Here is an 18764-nt window from a genome sequence, read left to right on the forward strand (position 1 = left end):
TCTCAGTGTGTCTCTCAGTGGGTGTCTCAGTGTGTCTCTCAGTGTGTGTCTCAGTGTTTCTCTCAGTGTGTCTCCGTGTGTCTCTCAGTGTCTCTCAGTGTGTCTCTCAGTGTGTCTCCGTGTGCCTCTCAGTGTCTCTCAGTGTGTCTCTCAGTGTCCCTCACCATGTGCTTCTCAGTGTGTTTATCTCCCTGTCCCTCAGCGCGCGTCTCCCTTTACCTTCCCTCCAGCTCTCGGTGCCTGAGCTCCAGCGCGCGGAAGGTTCCTTTCAGCTCGCTGTGTTTGCGCGCCAGCCCCTCCAGCTCCGCCTCCTGCCTCTCGTGAAGCACGCCCAGCTTGTCGTGGTCCCTGCGGAGGCTCTCCAGCCACGACCTCACTTCCTCCCGCTCCGCGGCCAGGCGCCGCCCCTCGCCCTCCAGGGTCGCCACTCGAGCCTCGCTCTGAGAGCACTGCGCCGAGAGAGAGGCATGCTGGGAGGCCAGGGCGGTGTTCTCTACCTGGGGGGGGGGAGGGAACGTTTTGAAAATTGGTGCTGAACTGTGTGTGGATGAGTGGGCTGGGGGGGGGGCGGGTCATGTGAGCAGCCCAGACCCAATGAGAAACTAGATCTACGGGTGCTAAGAAATAAAACAATTAATAACATTTTTAAAAACTGCGTGTGAGAGTCTCACCTGCAGTCGCGTGTTGAGAGCCTGCAGGGCGGCGCTCTTGTCCTGCACGCTCTGGGAGTGTCTCTGCAGCGCCTCCAGCTGGTCCTGCACGCTGCCCCTCCGAGCCTCGCTCTCACACAGCCGCGAGGAGAGCGACAGCTTCTCCGCCAGCAGGGAGGCATTCTGGGAAAAAAAACAACACCACCACAGCGGAGAGTCAGGACCCAACCGGGAAGAATCTAATACCCCCTGAGGGGCAGAATCTAAATGAATCTAATACCCCCTGAGGGGCAGAATCTAAATGAATCTAATACCCCTGAGGGGCAGAATCTAAATGAATCTAATACCCCCTGAGGGGCAGAATCTAAATGAATCTAATACCCCCCCGAGGGGCAGAATCTAAATGAATCTAATACCCCCCCCGAGGGGCAGAATCTAAATGAATCTAATACCCCCTGAGGGGCAGAATCTAATTGAATCTAATACCCCCTGAGGGGCAGAATCTAAATGAATCTAATACCCCCCCCCCCGAGGGGCAGAATCTAAATGAATCTATACCCCCCCCGAGGGGCAGAATCTAAATGAATCTAATACCCCCCCCGAGGGGCAGAATCTAAATGAATCTAATACCCCCTGAGGGGCAGAATCTAAATGAATCTAATACCCCCTGAGGGGCAGAATCTAAATGAATCTAATACCCCCCCGAGGGGCAGAATCTAAATGAATCTAATACCCCCCCGAGGGGCAGAATCTAAATGAATCTAATACCCCCCCGAGGGGCAGAATCTAAATGAATCTAATACCCCCTGAGGGGCAGAATCTAAATGAATCTAATACCCCCCCGAGGGGCAGAATCTAAATGAATCTAATACCCCCTGAGGGGCAGAATCTAAATGAATCTAATACCCCCTGAGGGGCAGAATCTAAATGAATCTAATACCCCCTGAGGGGCAGAATCTAAATGAATCTAATACCCCCCCGAGGGGCAGAATCTAAATGAATCTAATACCCCCTGAGGGCAGAATCTAAATGAATCTAATACCCCCCCGAGGGGCAGAATCTAAATGAATCTAATACCCCCTGAGGGGCAGAATCTAAATGAATCTAATACCCCTGAGGGGCAGAATCTAATTGAATCTAATACTCCCTGAGGGCAGAATCTAAATGAATCTAATACCCCCCCGAGGGGCAGAATCTAAATGAATCTAATACCCCCTGAGGGGCAGAATCTAAATGAATCTAATACCCCTGAGGGGCAGAATCTAATTGAATCTAATACTCCCTGAGGGGCAGAAGCTAAAGATATAGCACAGTTAAATTCAGCACTATGGGGATGGGAATCAGACTCCCGCTGCACAGCACTGTGATCCAGTCCTGGTTTCACTGGGAGTTTAATAATAAGACACACCTGAGCTTGTTAGCTAGACACACTGGGGCTGATCAAGCTGGTAGCAGTGAAACCTGGACTGGATCACACTGCTGTGCAATAGGAGTCTGATTCCCAGCCCTGCAATGTAATGTATTATAATACTGTGGTATAGACTCTACCTGTCTCTCCACCTCAATGAGTCTGTCACTCAAAGGCTCGGTGTGGATTTGGGGGTCCCTGCTGATTTGGGGCTCCTCCTTGTTTGGGGGGTCACTGTCAGTGCCGGTGGACTTGCTGGTGATCTGGGACCCTGTGTTGTTTTTCGGGGAGCTGGAATCTTGGGGGTCCCTGTTGATTTGAGGTCCTGTGGTGGTGTTGTTGTTTTTCGGGGTGCTGCTATTTTGGGGTTCGCTCTGGCTGGCTGCGTCTCTCTCTGACGCCCCAATAAGAGCCCTCAACTGGAGAGAGAGAGAGCGAGAGAGAGAGAGAGAGAGAGAGAGAGAGAGAGAGAGAGATCAGATCATGAAATACATCTGTGTTTGTGTGTGTGTGTGTATCTCAGTGTGTCTCAGTGTCTCACCCTTTGTGTCTCTCCCTGAAGCTGCTGATTTTGGCTCATGAGCGCCTCCCTCTGGTCTCTCAGGGCGCTGATCTGCTCGTCTCTGACTCGCAGCGTCTCTTTGAAGGAGGAGTCGAGTCGCTTCTCCAGGAGCTTGAAACTGAGAGAGAGGAGAAGAGGAGGAGAGGAGAGAGGAGAGAGGAGGGAGAGAGGAGGGAGAGAGGAGGAGAGAGAGGGGAGAGAGCAGAGAGAGAGAGAGGGGGGAGGGAGAGAGAGGAGGAGGCGGAGAGAGGGGGAGAGGAGGGAGAGAGGAGAGAGCAGAGAGAAGAGAGGAGGGAGAGAGGAGAGAGAGGAGAGAGGGGGAGAGTATTGTATAATACATTATTGCACCGGACACACAGACACATTCTCCCCCCCCTCTCCCCTCTCCCCTCTCCCCTCTCCTCACCTCTCCTCGCTTTGCTGCTGCTCCAGGCTCCGCCTCTCCGGGCTAAGCTCCGCCTTCTCCAGCTCTCTGCCCAGCCTCTCTCCACCTGATTGGTCAGTTCCTGAGACCGCACCTTCTCACTCACCAGCTCCTGTGTGATTGGATGAGAAAAGTAGTGTGTCCCTGAGTCTCTCAGTGTGTCCCAGTGTGTCCCAGAGTCTCTCAGTGTGTCTCAGTGTATCTCAATGTCCCTCTCAGTGTCTCTCTCAGTGCGTCTCAGCCTCTCACCTCTCTGAGACAGGCCAGGGTGCCTCTGAGCTCCACTCCCTGCTGGATCAGCTCCCTGTTCTCTCTCTCCAGCATCCCGGAGCTGAGACACAGACTCCTTCACCTGGGACAGATCTGCGGAGAGGAGCCTGGAGAGACACACGCACACGCACGCACGCACGCACGCACGCACCCACGCACACACACACGCACGCACGCACACACACGCAGAGGAGAGGCAGAAAGAGAGAGAGACAGGCAGAGAGACAGAGAGACAGAGAGAGACAGACAGGCAGACAGACACAAAAGCAGAGAGACAGACAGGCAGAGAGACAGGATCAATGCTATTATTAGTCACTCCACTATCAATCCTAAAATCAATACTATCAATATCACACTACCAAAAAACATGAAACTAGATAAACTAACTCTCCAACCTCTCCCCTCCTCTCCCGTCCTGTCCCATCCTCTCCTCTCCATCCCCTCCTCTACTCTCCCATCCCCTCCCTCCCTCCCTCCCTCCCCTCCTCTCCTCCCTCCTCTCTCCCCTCCTCTCCTCTCCTGTCCCATCCTCTCCTCTCCATCCCTCCTCTACTCTCCCATCCCCTCCCTCCCTCCCTCCCTCCCCTCCTCTCCTCCCCTCCTCTCTCCTCTCCTCTCCTCTCCTCTCCCCTCCCCTTTCCTCTCCCGTCCCCTCCTCTCCTCTCCCGTCCCCTCCTCTCCCCTCCCTCCCTCCCTCCCCTCCCGTCCCCTCCCCTCCTCTCCTCTCCTCTCCTCTCCCCTCCCCTCCTCTCCTCTCCTCTCCTCTCCTCTCCTCTCCCCTCCCTCCCTCCCCTCCTGTCCCCTCCTCTCCTCTCCTGTCCCATCCTCTACTCTCCCATCCCCTCCTCTACTCTCCCATCCCCTCCTCTCCTCTCCCATCCCCCTCCCTCCCTCCCTCTCTCCCTCCCCTCCACTCTCCTCTCCATCCCCTCCTCTCTCTCCCCTCCCTCCCTCCCCTCCCGTCCCTCCCTCCTCTCCCTCCTCCTCTCCCGTCCTGTCCCATCCTCTCCTCTCCCATCCCCTCCCTCCCTCCCTCCCCTCCACTCTCCTCTCCTCCCCTCCCCTCCCCTCCTCTCACCGTTGCTTCTGCTCCAGCTCTCTCTCTCTCAGCTGGCTCTCCTCCAGTGCTGCCTCTGCCACCTGGCTCTCCTGCTTCAGCCTCCGTGCCTCTTTCTCCAGCTGCCTCCTCTCCCTGCCCTGCCTCTCCAGCTCCTCCTCCAGCCCTGCCCTGCCCTGCTCCAGGCTCCGGAGGGCCTGCCTGGCCTCCCCCAGCTCCCTCTTTAGCCCCTGGCTCTCCCTCTCCCCCTCCTCCACCTCCAGCTCCAGCTCCTCCGCTCTCCTCCTCCCAGCCACCAGGGAGCGGTCCAGCCTCTCCACCTCGCAGCGCAGGGACTGGCACAGCGGCTCCAACTGCTCGCCTTCGAGGAGAGAGGAGGGAGGGGTTAGAGAGAGGAGGGAGGGGTTAGAGAGAGGAGGGAGGGTTAGAGAGGAGGGGAGGGGTTAGAGAGAGGAGGGAGGGGTTAGTGAGAGGAGGGAGGGGTTAGAGAGAGGAGGGAGGGGTTAGTGAGAGGAGGGAGGGGTTAGAGGGAGGAGGGAGGGTTAGAGAGAGGAGGGAGGAGTTAGAGAGAGGAGGGAGGGGTTAGAGAGAGAGGATGGAGGGTTAGAGAGAGGAGGGAGGGGTTAGAGAGAGGAGGGAGGGGTTAGAGAGAGGAGGGAGGAGTTAGAGAGAGGAGGGAGGAGTTAGAGAGAGGAGGGAGAGTTAGAGAGAGGAGGAGGGGTTAGAGAGAGGAGGGAGGAGTTAGAGAGAGGAGGGAGGGGTTAGAGCGAGGAGGGAGGAGTTAGAGAGAGGAGGGAGGGGTTAGAGAGAGGCGGGAGGAGTTAGAGAGAGGAGGGAGGGGTTAGAGAGAGGAGGGAGGAGTTAGAGAGAGGAGGGAGGAGTTAGAGAGAGGAGGGAGGGGTTAGAGAGAGGAGGGAGGAGTTAGAGAGAGGAGGAGGAGTTAGAGAGAGGAGGGAGGAGTTAGAGAGAGGAGGGAGGGGTTAGAGCGAGGAGGGAGGGAGTTAGAGAGAGGAGGGAGGGGTTAGAGAGAGGAGGGAGGGGTTAGAGAGAGGGGGGAGGGGTTAGAGAGGGGAGATAGAGACACAGACAAACAGATAGGGAGACAGACACACACAAACAGAGACTGGGAGAGAGGGGCGAGAGAGGGGTGAGAGAGAGAGAGGTGAGAGGGGCGAGAGAGGGGAGACACACACACCTTCTTGGCCTGGCTCTTCATGCTCTCCACGCTCCTCCTCAGCTGGTCCTCGCTCTCGCTCCAGTTCCTGCTTCTCGGTTTCCAGTTGCCCCAGTACAGCCCCTCCAGTTTGTGCATCTCCACCAGACTGCGCAACTGGAAATTCTCCCTCGTCCAACTGGACTCGCTCCGACTGCAGAGACTGGGAGAGAAACACACACACACACACACACACACTGTGAGCACTTTATCATACCTCTCTGTGCTTTACAATGCTTCCCTATGCTTTACCAGACCTCTCTGTGCTTTACAATGCTTCCCTATGCTTTACCAGACCTCTCTGTGCTTTACAATGCTTCCCTATGCTTTACCAGACCTCTCTGTGCTTTACAATGGTTCCCTATGCTTTACCAGACCTCTCTGTGCTTTACAAAGCCTTCCCTATGCTTTACCACACCTCTCTGTGCTTTACAATGCTTCCCTATGCTTTACCAGACCTCTCTGTGCTTTACAATGCTTCCCTATGCTTTACCAGACCTCTCTGTGGTTTACAATGATTTCACTGTGCTTTGTCACACATTGCTGTGCTGTTCGTAAGGGATGTGTGATGCAGGGTCGGGTCTCTGTGTGAATGTGATGGCAGACTCACCTCCACTTCCTCCGTGCCTCCTTCAGCCTCGCCTCAGCCTTCCTCAGCCTCATATTCTCAGCCTCCAGCTCTCTCCGCCTCCCTGCCTCCCTCTCCCTCTCCTCTCGCTCCCTCTTCTCTCTTTCCTTTCTCTCCCTGCCTCCCTCTCCCTCTCCTCTCTCTCCTCTCCCCTCCCTCCTCTCCAGTTTCTCCCCTCCCTCTCTGGCCTCCTCTCTCTCCCTCTCCCCCTCCCCTCCCTCACCTCTCTCCACTCTCTGCCTCCCTTTATCTTCTCCCTCTCTCTCTGTCACCCCTCCCTCCTCCCTCTCCCTTTCCTTCTCCCCTGCCTTCTCTCTCTCCTCTCTCTCCCTCTCCCCTGCCTTCTCTCTCTCTTCTCTCTCCCCTCCATCCCCTCTCTCCTCTCTCTGCCTCCCTCCCTCCTCTCTCCCCTCTCCCTCCTCTCTCTCCTCTCTCGGTTCTCTCTTCCCTCCTCCTTCTCCTCTCTCTCCCTCTCTCCTGTCTCCTTTGCTGGACCCCTGACCCCTGACCCCTTCCATCGCTCGACCTCCGTTGTGAGGTCACCGACCTGCCAAACATACAAAGAGGATCACATTTAGGTTGAATTCCACAGGGAATGAAATCGAAACCGCAGAAAAGACCTAAAAGAGACCCACGCAGAGGCACACACCGGGGATGCGAATGAGACTCCCATTGCATAGCAGTTTGATCCGTTCCAGGTTTTATAGTAAGACACACCTGAGCATGTTGCCTATACACTGTGGCTAACCAAGCCCTAATGTACATTACCTGTGTTCAGTGTTCTCTAATAGCATTGACATCACACAAACCCCCACAGACTCTCCCTCTCCCTCTCCCTCTCTCCCTCTCTCTCTCACCTGTCTCTCAGCTTTCTCCCTCTCTCTCTCAGCACTGCTCAGCTGCATCCTCAAATCACACACCTGGGCCTGAAGCCTGGAGACCTGAGAGGGGAGGGGAGAGGAGGGGGAGAGGGGTCAAAAATTACACAGAACTAGCCTGACTTTCTAAAACTGCTTTGAAGTCCAGGGATGGAAACGAGACTCCCGCTGCACAGCAGTGTGATCCAGTCCTGGTTTCACTGGAAGTTTAATAATCAGACACACCTGAGCTTGTTAGCTAGACACACTGGGGGCTGATCAAGCTGGTAGCAGTAAAACCTGGACTGGATCACACTGCTGTGCAATAGGAGTCTGATTCCCAGCCCTGGAATTCCAGTAATCTGCTAGTTCACTAGCTCTGACAGATGACACACTGCTCACCTGGTCTCTCTGTGTGTCTCACCTGGTCCCTGTGTGTCTCACCTGGTCCCTGTGTGTGTCTCACCTGGTCTGTGTGCTCCTTGCTCTCTAGCGCCCCCTCCAGGTCCCTCAGCCTCCTGCGCAGCTCCTGGTTCTCCTGCTCCGCTCCCAGCAGTCGATCACAGGAGAGGAAATCCCTCACCTCGACACTGAGGGGCTGCGGGGCTGGGGGAGAGAGGGAGAGAGGGAGAGGGGAGAGGGGAGAGGGGAGAGAGGGGAGGGAGGGAGGGGAGACAGGGAGGAGAGAGATGGGTTAGAGAGAAGGAGGAGAGAGGGAGAGAGGGGAGGGAGGGAGGTGAGAGATGGGTTAGAGAGGGGGGAGCGGTTATGGAGGTACCTGAATAATGAGGGGTTAGAGACGGAAATAGGACACACACACACACACACACTCTCTCACTCACACAGTGTTCACTCACCTCCCTCAAGCCACGCCTCCCTCTCAGGCTCCTCCCCCCAGGTGGGCGGGGTCTCTGCCAGCCTGTGTTTAAGCTCCGCCTCCAGGGCGAGGTTCTCTTCCAGCAGCTCATCGACCCGCTGCCTCTCAGCATCGCGCTCCTGAAACCCCAAACACAGGGGAGGGGGGCAAGAGAGAGGGGTAAACACAGGGAGGGGGCAAAACACAGAGGAAACAGCTGGAAAAAACACCTCACAGGTAACTGAATATTATCCACCTCTCTCTCTCTCTCTCTGTCCCTATCTCTCTATCCCCTTGTATGTCTCTCTCTCTCTCTCTGTCCCCATCTCTCCAGCTCTCTGTCTCTCTCTCTCTCTCTCTCTCTCTCTCTCTCTTTGCTTCTCCTTCTCTCCCCCCTCTCTCTCTCTGTGTCCCCCTCTCTCTCTCTGTGTCCCCCTGTCTCTCTCTGTACCGTCTCCAGGTCCCGGCTCCTGTGTTGCAGCAGCAGGTTGTCTCTCTCCAGCTCTCTCTGTCTCTCACCGCGGCTCCTCGCTGCAGCCAGCTGCTCCTCCAGGAGAGCCTTCGTCTGGAGCAGGGCCTGGGAGTACGCCCTCTCCTCCTGCAGGGGGCAGCAGAGAGAGAGAGAGAGAGAGAGCAGGGTTACACACACACACACACACACACACACACACACACAGGGACTGGGAGTACCCCTCTCCTCCTGCAGGGGGCAGCAGAGAGAGAGAGAGCAGGGTTATACACACACACACACACACACAGGGACTGGGAGTACCCCTCTCCTCCTGCAGGGGGCAGCAGAGAGAGAGAGAGAGAGCAGGGTTACACACACACACACACACACACACACACACACACACACAGGGACTGGGAGTACCCCTCTCCTCCTGCAGGGGGCAGCAGAGAGAGAGAGAGCAGGGTTACACACACACACACACACACACACACACACACACACACAGGGACTGGGAGTACCCCTCTCCTCCTGCAGGGGGCAGCAGAGAGAGAGAGAGAGCAGGGTTACACACACACACAGACACAGGGCCTGGGAGTATCCCTCTCCTCCTGCAGGGGGCAGCAGAGAGAGAGAGAGCAGGGTTATACACACACACACACACACACACAGAGAACCAAGGAGTACACCCTCTCTTCCTGCAGGGGGCAGCAGAAAGAAACAGGGGGGGAGGTTAAAACACAGACACACAGAGAGGAGATACACACATACACCCCCCCCCCCCCTCCTCACCTCCAGCTTGCCTCGGTACAGCTCCATCCCCTGCAGCCTCTCTCGATACCCGGCCACTTCACTCTGCAGCCTCTCTGCCCGGCTCGCTCTCTCTCTCACACAGTCCAGCTCGTCTCGGTACCGGCGGGCCAGCCGGGCCTCACTGAGCAGATCCCGGTTCTGAAAGGGGGGGGGGGGCAGCAGAACTTTACTCTCAATAATCACACTGATGAAGGCACTGGAGCCCAAACGCTGGTCTGCTTGACTCAGTCTCTTCTAGTTTCAATAATCACACTGATGAAGGCACTGGAGCCCAAACGCTGGTCTGCTTGACTCAGTCTCTTCTAGTTTCAATAATCACACTGATGAAGGCACTGGAGCCCAAACGCTGGTCTGCTTGACTCGGTCTCTTCTAGTTTCAATAATAACACTGATGAAGGCACTGGAGCCCAAACGCTGGGCTGCTTGACTCAGTCTCTTCTAGTTTCAATAATCACACTGATGAAGTCACTGGAGCCCAAACGCTGGTCTGCTTGACTCGGTCTCTTCTAGTTTCAATAATCACACTGATGAAGGCACTGGAGCCCAAACGCTGGTCTGCTTGACTCGGTCTCTTCTAGTTTCAATAATCACACTGATGAAGGCGCTGGAGCCCAAACGCTGGTCTGCTTGACTCGGTCTCTTCTAGTTTCAATAATCACACTGATGAAGGCACTGGAGCCCAAACGCTGGTCTGCTTGACTCGGTCTCTTCTAGTTTCAATAATCACACTGATGAAGGCACTGGAGCCCAAACGCTGGTCTGCTTGACTCGGTCTCTTCTAGTTTCAATAATCACACTGATGAAGGCACTGGAGCCCAAACGCTTGTTCTAAACCCTGAAAAGTCTACCTGTGTAAACTGTCCCTTACCTCCTGCCGTAGCTTCTTTAGCTCTGCCTCCAGGTCCTGCACTTCCTGTTTACAATCCAGTAGCTGCTCACTGCTCTCCTCACTGAAACAGGAAGTCAAAATCATGTTCTCTCTTTAGAACAGGATTAAAACACAGAGAGAGAGAAAGAGAGAGAGAGAGAGAGAGAGAGAGAGCTGACAGCTAATCACACAGCTAAAAAACTATATGAACATAATTTAGATATTTTATTTAACATCGTGTAATCAAAGAAACTACAAAATGATATTGCCAAATATCCCTTACCTCCTTACCTTACCTCTATGAAGCTGAGGGAGTTCATTCTATATAGAGGGGGTGGAATTCAATATGTTAACAAGGGAACATTATTCAGCAGCTTTCATTGGACTCTATGAAGCTGAGGGAGTTCATTCTATATAGAGGGGGTGGAATTCAATATGTTAACAAGGGAACATTATTCAGCAGCTTTCATTGGACTCTATGAAGCTGAGGGAGTTCATTCTATATAGAGGGGGTGGAATTCAATATGTTAACAAGGGAACATTATTCAGCAGCTTTCACTGGACTCTATGAAGCTGAGGGAGTTCATTCTATATAGAGGGGGTGGAATTCAATATGTTAACAAGGGAACATTATTCAGCAGCTTTCATTGGACTCTATGAAGCTGAGGGAGTTCATTCTATATAGAGGGGGTGGAATTCAATATGTTAACAAGGGAACATTATTCAGCAGCTTTCATTGGACTCTATGAAGCTGAGGGAGTTCATTCTATATAGAGGGGGATGCAAAACTTAATGAATTTGCACTCACAGTTCCTCCCGGAGCGCTCGGAGTCTGGCCTTGCTGTCCGCTAGCTGCACCGTGAGGTTCTGCCGGGCTTCACCAGAACCGTACAGAACCAGGGGGTCGTCTCGAGAGGGGGTCACGGGGGAGAGGGGGGGTCCGTGGTGGGTCTGCAGCGTCCGGTTATCCTGCATGAGCTCCGAGATCCTCTGGAACAGAGAGACAGGAATCACAACCAGGGAGAGGACAGGCAGGCGTGATGCAGGGCTGGGAATCAGACTCCTATCGCACAGCAGTGTGATCCAGTCCAGGTTTCACTGCTACCAGCTTGATCAGCCCCCAGTGTGTCTAGCTAACAAGCTCAGGTGTGTCTGATTATTAAACTCCCAGTGAAACCAGGACTGGATCACACTGCTGTGCAGCGGGGGGGCTTTTTTTTGGGGGGGGGGGGGGGGCTAATTCTTCAAATTTTTTTTCTTTTAGTTTTCAGTTTTCGGGGGTCCGTTTGTTGGGGGTATAATTAATTATTATTTTTTTGGGGGGGGGATTCAGTTTTTTGGGGTTCAGTTTTTTGGGGGCGTTACCTCCAGCTGTGCGTCGCGCTCCCTCACCAGGCTCTGGAGCTGCAGGGTCAGGTTCTGGAAGAGGTTCTGCACAGCGGCCCGGCTCAGCTCGCTCGGGTCACACAGCTGCAGAGACAGAACCTTGTGCTGGTCCAGAGTGATCTGACAGGAGACAGAACCGAGACTAGAGAACCACACGGAACCAAGTCTAGAGAACCACACAGAACCGAGACTAGAGAACCACACGGAACCGAGTCTAGAGAAAATAAAATACTGATTGCTGTAATACATACCTCCTGAATGTAGGTGGCGATGGCTGTCTGTGTCTCTATGTCCAGCATCTGAATCTGCTCAATAAACTCCTCTTTCCTTTCGCACTGAAAATCACACAGAAATTAGGGACTGTAGTTATTATTATTATTATTATTATTATTATTATTATTATTATTATATGTCTCACCTGAACCGCACATCCTAACAGCAACAGAAGCAGCTTCTTCATCTCATCAACAGCAGCTTCTGAAAACGAGAGGCAGGGAGGAGTGTGAGAAAGAGAGGGAGAGAGAGGGAGGGGAGAGAAGGAGAAGAGACGCAGAGGAGAGAGGGGAGGGACAGGAGGGAGAGAAGAGAGAGAGAGGGGAGGAAGAGAGAGGGGAGGGAGAGGAGGAGAGAGGGGAGGGAGAGGAGGGGAGAGGAGAGAGGGGAGGGAGAGGAGGGAGAGGAGGGAGAGAAGAGAGAGAGAGGGGAGGAAGAGAGGAGAGAGAGGGGAGGGAGAGGAGGGGGAGAGGAGAGAGGGGAGGGAGAGGAGGAGAGGGGAGGGAAAGGAGGGAGAGGAGAGAGGAGAGAGAGAGGGAGGGAGGGAGAGGGGAGGAAGAGGAGGAGAGAGAGGGGTGGGAGAGGAGGGGGAGAGGAAAGGAATGGAGAGAGGGAGAGGGGGAGAGGAGAGGGATGGAAAGAGGGAGAGGGAGAGGGGGAGAGGAGAGGGATGGAGAGAGAGAGAGAGGGAGAGGCAGTACCTGTCAAGGGTTCTCTCCCCAGCACAGCAACGTTAGGCAGAGGAATCAGAAGCAGCTGCTGGAGATCCTCCTGAGAGACACAGATAGGGTTTAATAACAGATAACACACAGGAACATGAATAACAGACTGAGAGACACACACAGGAACAGAGAGGGATTATACCAGATAGGGTTTAATAACAGATAGAGCAGATCCAGCGCTTAGAGAAAAGGGGTCTCGATACCAGGAGGTTCAAATCCCGGCTCAGCCACTGACTCCCTGTGTGTGTGTGTGTGTGTGTGTGTGTGTGTGTGTGTGTGTGTGTGTGACCCTGAGCGAGTCACTTCACCTCCTTGTGCTCCGTCCCAAATGTAAGATAGCCTCATAAGGATGACATTTTTTTTTAAATGTCAATGAAAAATTTCTTATCTGTCCAACAACTTTTTTTCAGTTATTTCTTAAAACATTTCATGCATGAAAGAACGAGGTTGAGGGTGTTGCTGTGTGTCACATTGTGAAACCGCCCGCTTCTCTGACCGCCATTGCGAAACTGGTTGGAAAAAAAAAAAGTTATTGCTGTTACCCTGACGACCAACGACACCACTTCCTGTCAGCGTTGCGCAGGAACTGATGTCGTCAGCACAGGCCGGGCGGCTAACCATTAGCAGGAAGTGATGCGTGTGTATGTGTGTGTTTCACAGTCCAGTAAAACTAATATCAAATAGAGGCTGTGTAGTTCTGCGCAGGGTTTTATATCAGTGTTATATAGACTCTGTGTTGGGTAGGTGTGTAGTTCTGCGCAGGGTTTTATATCAGTGTTATATAGACTCTGTGTTGGGTAGGTGTGTAGTTCTGCGCAGGGTTTTATATCAGTGTTATATAGACTCTGTGTTGGGTAGGTGTGTCGTTCTGCGCAGGGTTTTATATCAGTGTTATATAGACTCTGTGTTGGGTAGGTGTGAGTGCTCTCTCTCTATCTCTCTCTCTCTCTCTCTCTCTCTCTCTCTCTCATGTGTTTGAAAGTAACCCGCCTCATTATCAGGTTTCCTGGAACGGGTCTGTTTGAAGCCGCAGTGGAAGAGGCGAGAGAGATCTGAGTGTATTTATAACGTCTGTGTGAAGCAGTGAAGCAGAGAGCTGTGAGCACGAGTCTACACTGAGAGAGGGGGGAGAGAGAGAGATTAATACAAGAGTCAGTGATTCAGAGACAAAGAAGAAAGTGATTAATGAATAAAAGAATGAAACAGAAAAACAGTAAATAAAAGAACACACACACAGACAGACTCACAGACACACTCACAGACAGATACAGACTCACAGACACACAAACAGACAGACACAGACTCACAGACACACAAACAGACACAGACTCACAGACACACAAACAGACAGACACACAGACAGACAAACAGACACCCAGACAGACTCACAGAGAGACAGATACTCACAGACAGACAGACTCACAGACTCTCAGACAAACAGACTCACAGACAGACAGACTCACAGACAAACAGACTCAGACAGACAGACTCTCAGACTCACAGACAAACAGACTCACAGACACTCTCAGACTCACAGACAGACAGACTTACAGACAGACAGACTCACAGACAGACTCTCAGACTCACTGACTCACTCTCACTCACAGACAGACAGACTCACACACAGGCACACTCACAGACAGACTCTCAGATTCACAGACAGACTCTCACTCACAGACACACTCTCAGACTCACAGACAGACTCTCAGACTCACAGACACACTCTCAGACTCACAGACAGACTCTCAGACTCACAGACTCTCAGACTCACAGACTCTCAGACTCTCAGACTCACAGACAGACTCTCAGATTCACAGACACACTCTCAGGCTCACAGACACACTCACAGACTCTCAGACTCACAGACAGACTCTCAGACTCGCAGACACACTCACAAACTCTCAGACACACTCTCAGACTCTCAGACTCACTGCTCACAGACTCACAGACTCCCTCTCAGACTCACACACCTGGTAGTACTGGCGCAGGTGGCGGGTCAGGATGGACAGGTTCTGGACCCGCAGGACCTCGTCGCTGCGCTCGTTACGATAGACTCGCTCTGCCTTCGGGTTCGGGTCTCTGTGGATCAGAACAGCACCGAGGGGCAACAGCAGGAGCAGTCAGATACTGGACAAGGAGGTAGAACAGTGTGGACACAGTGCTGGACAAGGAGTTAGAGCAGTGTGGACACAGTGCTGGACAAGGAGGTAGAGCAGTGTGGACACAGTGCTGGACAAGGAGTTAGAGCAGTGTGGACACAGTGCTGGACAAGGAGGTAGAGCAGTGTGGACACAGTGCTGGACAAGGAGGTAGAGCAGTGTGGACACAGTGCTGGACAAGGAGTTAGAGCAGTGTGGACACAGTGCTGGACAAGGAGTTAGAGCAGTGTGGACACAGTGCTGGACAAGGAGGTAGAGCAGTGTGGACACAGTGCTGGACAAGGAGTTAGAACAGTGTGGACACAGTGCTGGACAAGGGGTTAAAGCGTGGTGCAGCACAGCATTGTAGAGCATTGTGTAGCACAGCATTGTAGAGCATTGTAGAGCATGGTGCAGCACAGCATTGTAGAGCATGGTGCAGCACAGCATTGTAGAGCATGGTGAAGCACAGCATTGTAGAGCATGGTGCAGTAGAGCATTGTAGAGCATGGTGCAGCACAGCATTGTAGAGCATGGTGCAGTAGAGCATTGTAGAGCATGGTGCAGCACAGCATTGTAGAGCATGGTGCAGCACAGCATTGTAGAGCATGGTGAAGCACAGCATTGTAGAGCATGGTGCAGCACAGCATTGTAGAGCATGGTGCAGTAGAGCATTGTAGAGCATGGTGCAGCACAGCATTGTAGAGCATGGTGCAGCACAGCATTGTAGAGCATGGTGAAGCACAGCATTGTAGAGAATGGTGCAGTAGAGCATTGTAGAGCATGGTGTAGCACAGCATTGTAGAGCATTGTGCAGCACAGCATTGTAGAGCATGGTGCAGCACAGCATTGTAGAGCATGGTGAAGCACAGCATTGTAGAGCATGGTGCAGTAGAGCATTGTAGAGCATGGTGTAGCACAGCATTGTAGAGCATGGTGCAGCACAGCATTGTAGAGCATGGTGCTGCTCTTTCTCTGCACTCACATGAGTCGCAGGACCCTGTTCAGAAACACCCCGTCCAGGAGCCGCAGGTACTGCCCCAGTGCATCGTGGGAGTCGGAGTTCACTTCCAGGTACGGAGCCGAGAGATCGCACCCCCCCTCCACCAGGGACTCGAAGGTCCTGACCTGGGACACAGGGGGCAGGGGTCAGCAGGGGTCAGCAGGGGTCACTAGCCATCTGTTTCTCCATCTCTAAAAACCTCTCCCACACCCCAATCCCACTGAGTCAGCAAGCAGACCAGCGTTTGGGCTCCAGTGCCTTCATCAGTGTTATTATTGAAACTAGAAGAGACCGAGTCAAGCAGACCAGCATTTGGGCTCCAGTGCCTTCATCAGTGTGATTATTGAAACTAGAAGAGACAGAGTCAAGCAGACCAGCGTTTGGGCTCCAGTGCCTTCATCAGTGTGATTATTGAAACTAGAAGAGACCGAGTCAAGCAGACCAGCGTTTGGGCTCCAGCGCCTTCATCAGTGTGATTATTGAAACTAGAAGAGACCGAGTCAAGCAGACCAGCGTTTGGGCTCCAGCGCCTTCATCAGTGTTATTATTGAAACTAGAAGAGACCGAGTCAAGCAGACATTGAAGTACATTGTAACTGTGCGTAATATTTGTGATGAAAAGTCTAGATAGACGTGACCCTGATCAGACCAGTGAAATAACTCAGTGAGAAATTTAAAATAACAGGTGAAAAAATAAAATCTACAAATATTTAGAAAGCGGCCCGTCCTTCAAACGAGGACAAAGGCTCAAATAAAATTCATCTAACGGGCATGAAAACCGACTGATCGGCGGTTGATTTGGTCCGCCGCTCATAAACGTGTAGAGACCGAGTTAAAAGAGAAGCGGACGAGTTCAAAACCAAAGGAGAAACCAGAAACAAACAAACAAAAAAAAAACAGAAGAGATCGTTTTACAAACAAGAAGTTATAAAAAATAAATAGAGAACTCACCCAGGCTACCAGCGCGCTCGCTAAGAATTCTTCCAAAACTTCAACAAAACGATCTTCCATTTCAGCTTCAGACATGAACCCAGCGCTCCGTGGCTGTGATTCTGCTATTATGAATCCGTGTAAATAATAAATTATTAATGAATGTATTTATTTATGTAGCGTTACAAAAATATTTAAATAACCCATGATATAAAAATATATATATTTGTATGCTCAACGTGAACTTCTGTGTTTATGTAATAAATGTATCTACCACGCTCTCGCCTTCTTTATCGCCCGAGAGGCAATACCATCAGTATATGTAATATAATATATTTATATTTGAATGCACCTGTGCTGTAAGTTTAAATAAATAATTAATATAGATATGTTATGAAAGCAACACGGCTTCAATCAGACTCTTGGTCTTGTGTAGTTTCCCCGTGAGAGAGAGTGTCTTCGTCATCCGCCCACGAAGAGTGATTCTTTACAATGTGGAAACAGCAAAAAAACTTCCGTAGTTTGCAAAAGTGTTGCAGTGATCCGATTCTGACATTGACAGAGCTGTCAGACACGCAGGGACAGAGAGACACGCTCTCACGCACACGCACACAAGCACGTTAACCCTTTCATGCGCGGTCACCTCATGGGGACAGTGTTATGTGAGAAACTAATAGTATATATTATTTGTTTATTTAGCAGACGCCTTTATCCAAGGCGACTTACAGAGGCTCGGGTGTGTGAACTATGCATCAGCTGCAGAGTCACTTACAACTACGTCTCACCCGAAAGACGGAGCACAAGGAGGTGAAGTGACTTGCTCAGGGTCACACAATGAGTCAGTGGCTGAGGTGGGATTTGAACCGGGGACCTCCTGGTTACAAGCCCGTTTCTTTAACCACACAGCCTCATATATATATATATATATATATATATATATATATATATATATATATATATATATATATATATATATATATATATATATATATATATATATATATATATATATATATATATATAGTAGTCATTTAGCAGACGCTGTTATCCAAAGCGACTATTATTATTATTATTATTTATTTCTTAGCAGACGCCCTTATCCAGGGCGACTTACAATTGTTACAAGATATCACATTATACATTATTCCACTTTATACAGATATCACATTATCTTACATACAATTAGCCATTTATACAGTTGGGTTTTTACTGGAGCAATCTAGGTAAAGTACCTTGCTCAAGGGTACAGCAGCAGTGTCCCCCACCTGGGATTGAACCCACGACCCTCCGGTCAAGAGTCCAGAGCCCTGACCACTACTCCACACTGCTGCCCTAGGAGGGTGAACTCTGCTTCATCAACAACTGCTGCTGCTGCAGAGTCACTTCCAATAGACCGTTTTCAATATTTCTTACAGGAAAGGGTTAAATACCTTCACAGACACACACGCTCGCTTACAATGGGCTCGTGTGTCAAATATATGTCGAACAGCGCCCCCTAGTGGCTCGCACGCTGCACAGCAGCTAACCCGGCGCTTCAGAGATGTCTGTTTAGCGTTTATCAGGGTCTGTGAAACCAGCCTGGTGAAGGGAGAGCATGGGAACACCGCGGCGAACCTTCACAGGGTGTGCCTGTTTACAGTGTAAATAATACCAGCCGCACCTTCCCCTGCTGTTCGGTTTACTACAAAACAAGGGCAGTGTAGGGAAAAACAAAGCAAAAAATATATACATGACAATAAGATCATGAACCTTTACTATAATAATAATAATAAAAAACCACACACACACAGCAAGCTTCATCTTATACTGGCTGAGACAGGGGTGAAACCACCAGAATAATAGTAGTAATAATAATAATAATAATAATAATAATAATAATAATAATAATAATAATAATAATAATAATAATAATATCATGAATCTTTATAATAATATCATGAAAGGAGGCTGTGTGGTCCAGTGGTTAAAGAAAAGGCTTGTAACCAGGAGGTCCCCGGTTCAAATCCCACCTCAGCCACTGACTCACTGTGTGACCCTGAGCAAGTCACTTCACCTCCTTGTGCTCCGTCTTTCGGGTGAGACGTAGCTGTAAGTGACTCTGCAGCTGATGCATAGTTCACACACCCTAGTCTCTGTGAGTCGCCTTGGATAAAGGCGTCTGCTAAATAAACTAATAATGAATCTTTACTATAATAATATCATGAATCTTTATAATAATAATGAACTAGACTGTGCGTCTTGTCAGAATACAGCAAC

At 51.3% G+C, this 18764-nt stretch overlaps 1 protein-coding gene across 1 annotated transcript; it reads right to left on the reverse strand.

The window, feature by feature from the left end:
• Positions 1-219: 219 nt before the first annotated feature.
• On the reverse strand, positions 220-17019 carry LOC117970424 (girdin-like; the record flags this gene model as incomplete). Its single annotated transcript, XM_059019481.1, is given in 25 exon segments — positions 220-497; positions 672-833; positions 2199-2477; positions 2600-2738; positions 3027-3111; positions 3151-3156; positions 3294-3421; positions 4393-4732; positions 5563-5747; positions 6195-6337; positions 6484-6759; positions 7070-7153; positions 7536-7675; positions 7927-8065; positions 8377-8523; positions 9169-9327; positions 10058-10139; positions 10866-11047; positions 11423-11563; positions 11695-11778; positions 11862-11920; positions 12418-12487; positions 14409-14517; positions 15562-15704; positions 16530-17019. Coding segments are annotated over 25 exon segments (3635 nt in total), but the record flags the coding sequence as incomplete, so codon positions are not given.
• Between the last annotated feature and the right edge of the window lie 1745 nt (positions 17020-18764).

The sequence above is a fragment of the Acipenser ruthenus genome, unplaced genomic scaffold, assembly GCF_902713425.1.
Source record: "Acipenser ruthenus unplaced genomic scaffold, fAciRut3.2 maternal haplotype, whole genome shotgun sequence".
NCBI classification, from domain to species: Eukaryota; Metazoa; Chordata; class Actinopteri; order Acipenseriformes; family Acipenseridae; genus Acipenser; species Acipenser ruthenus.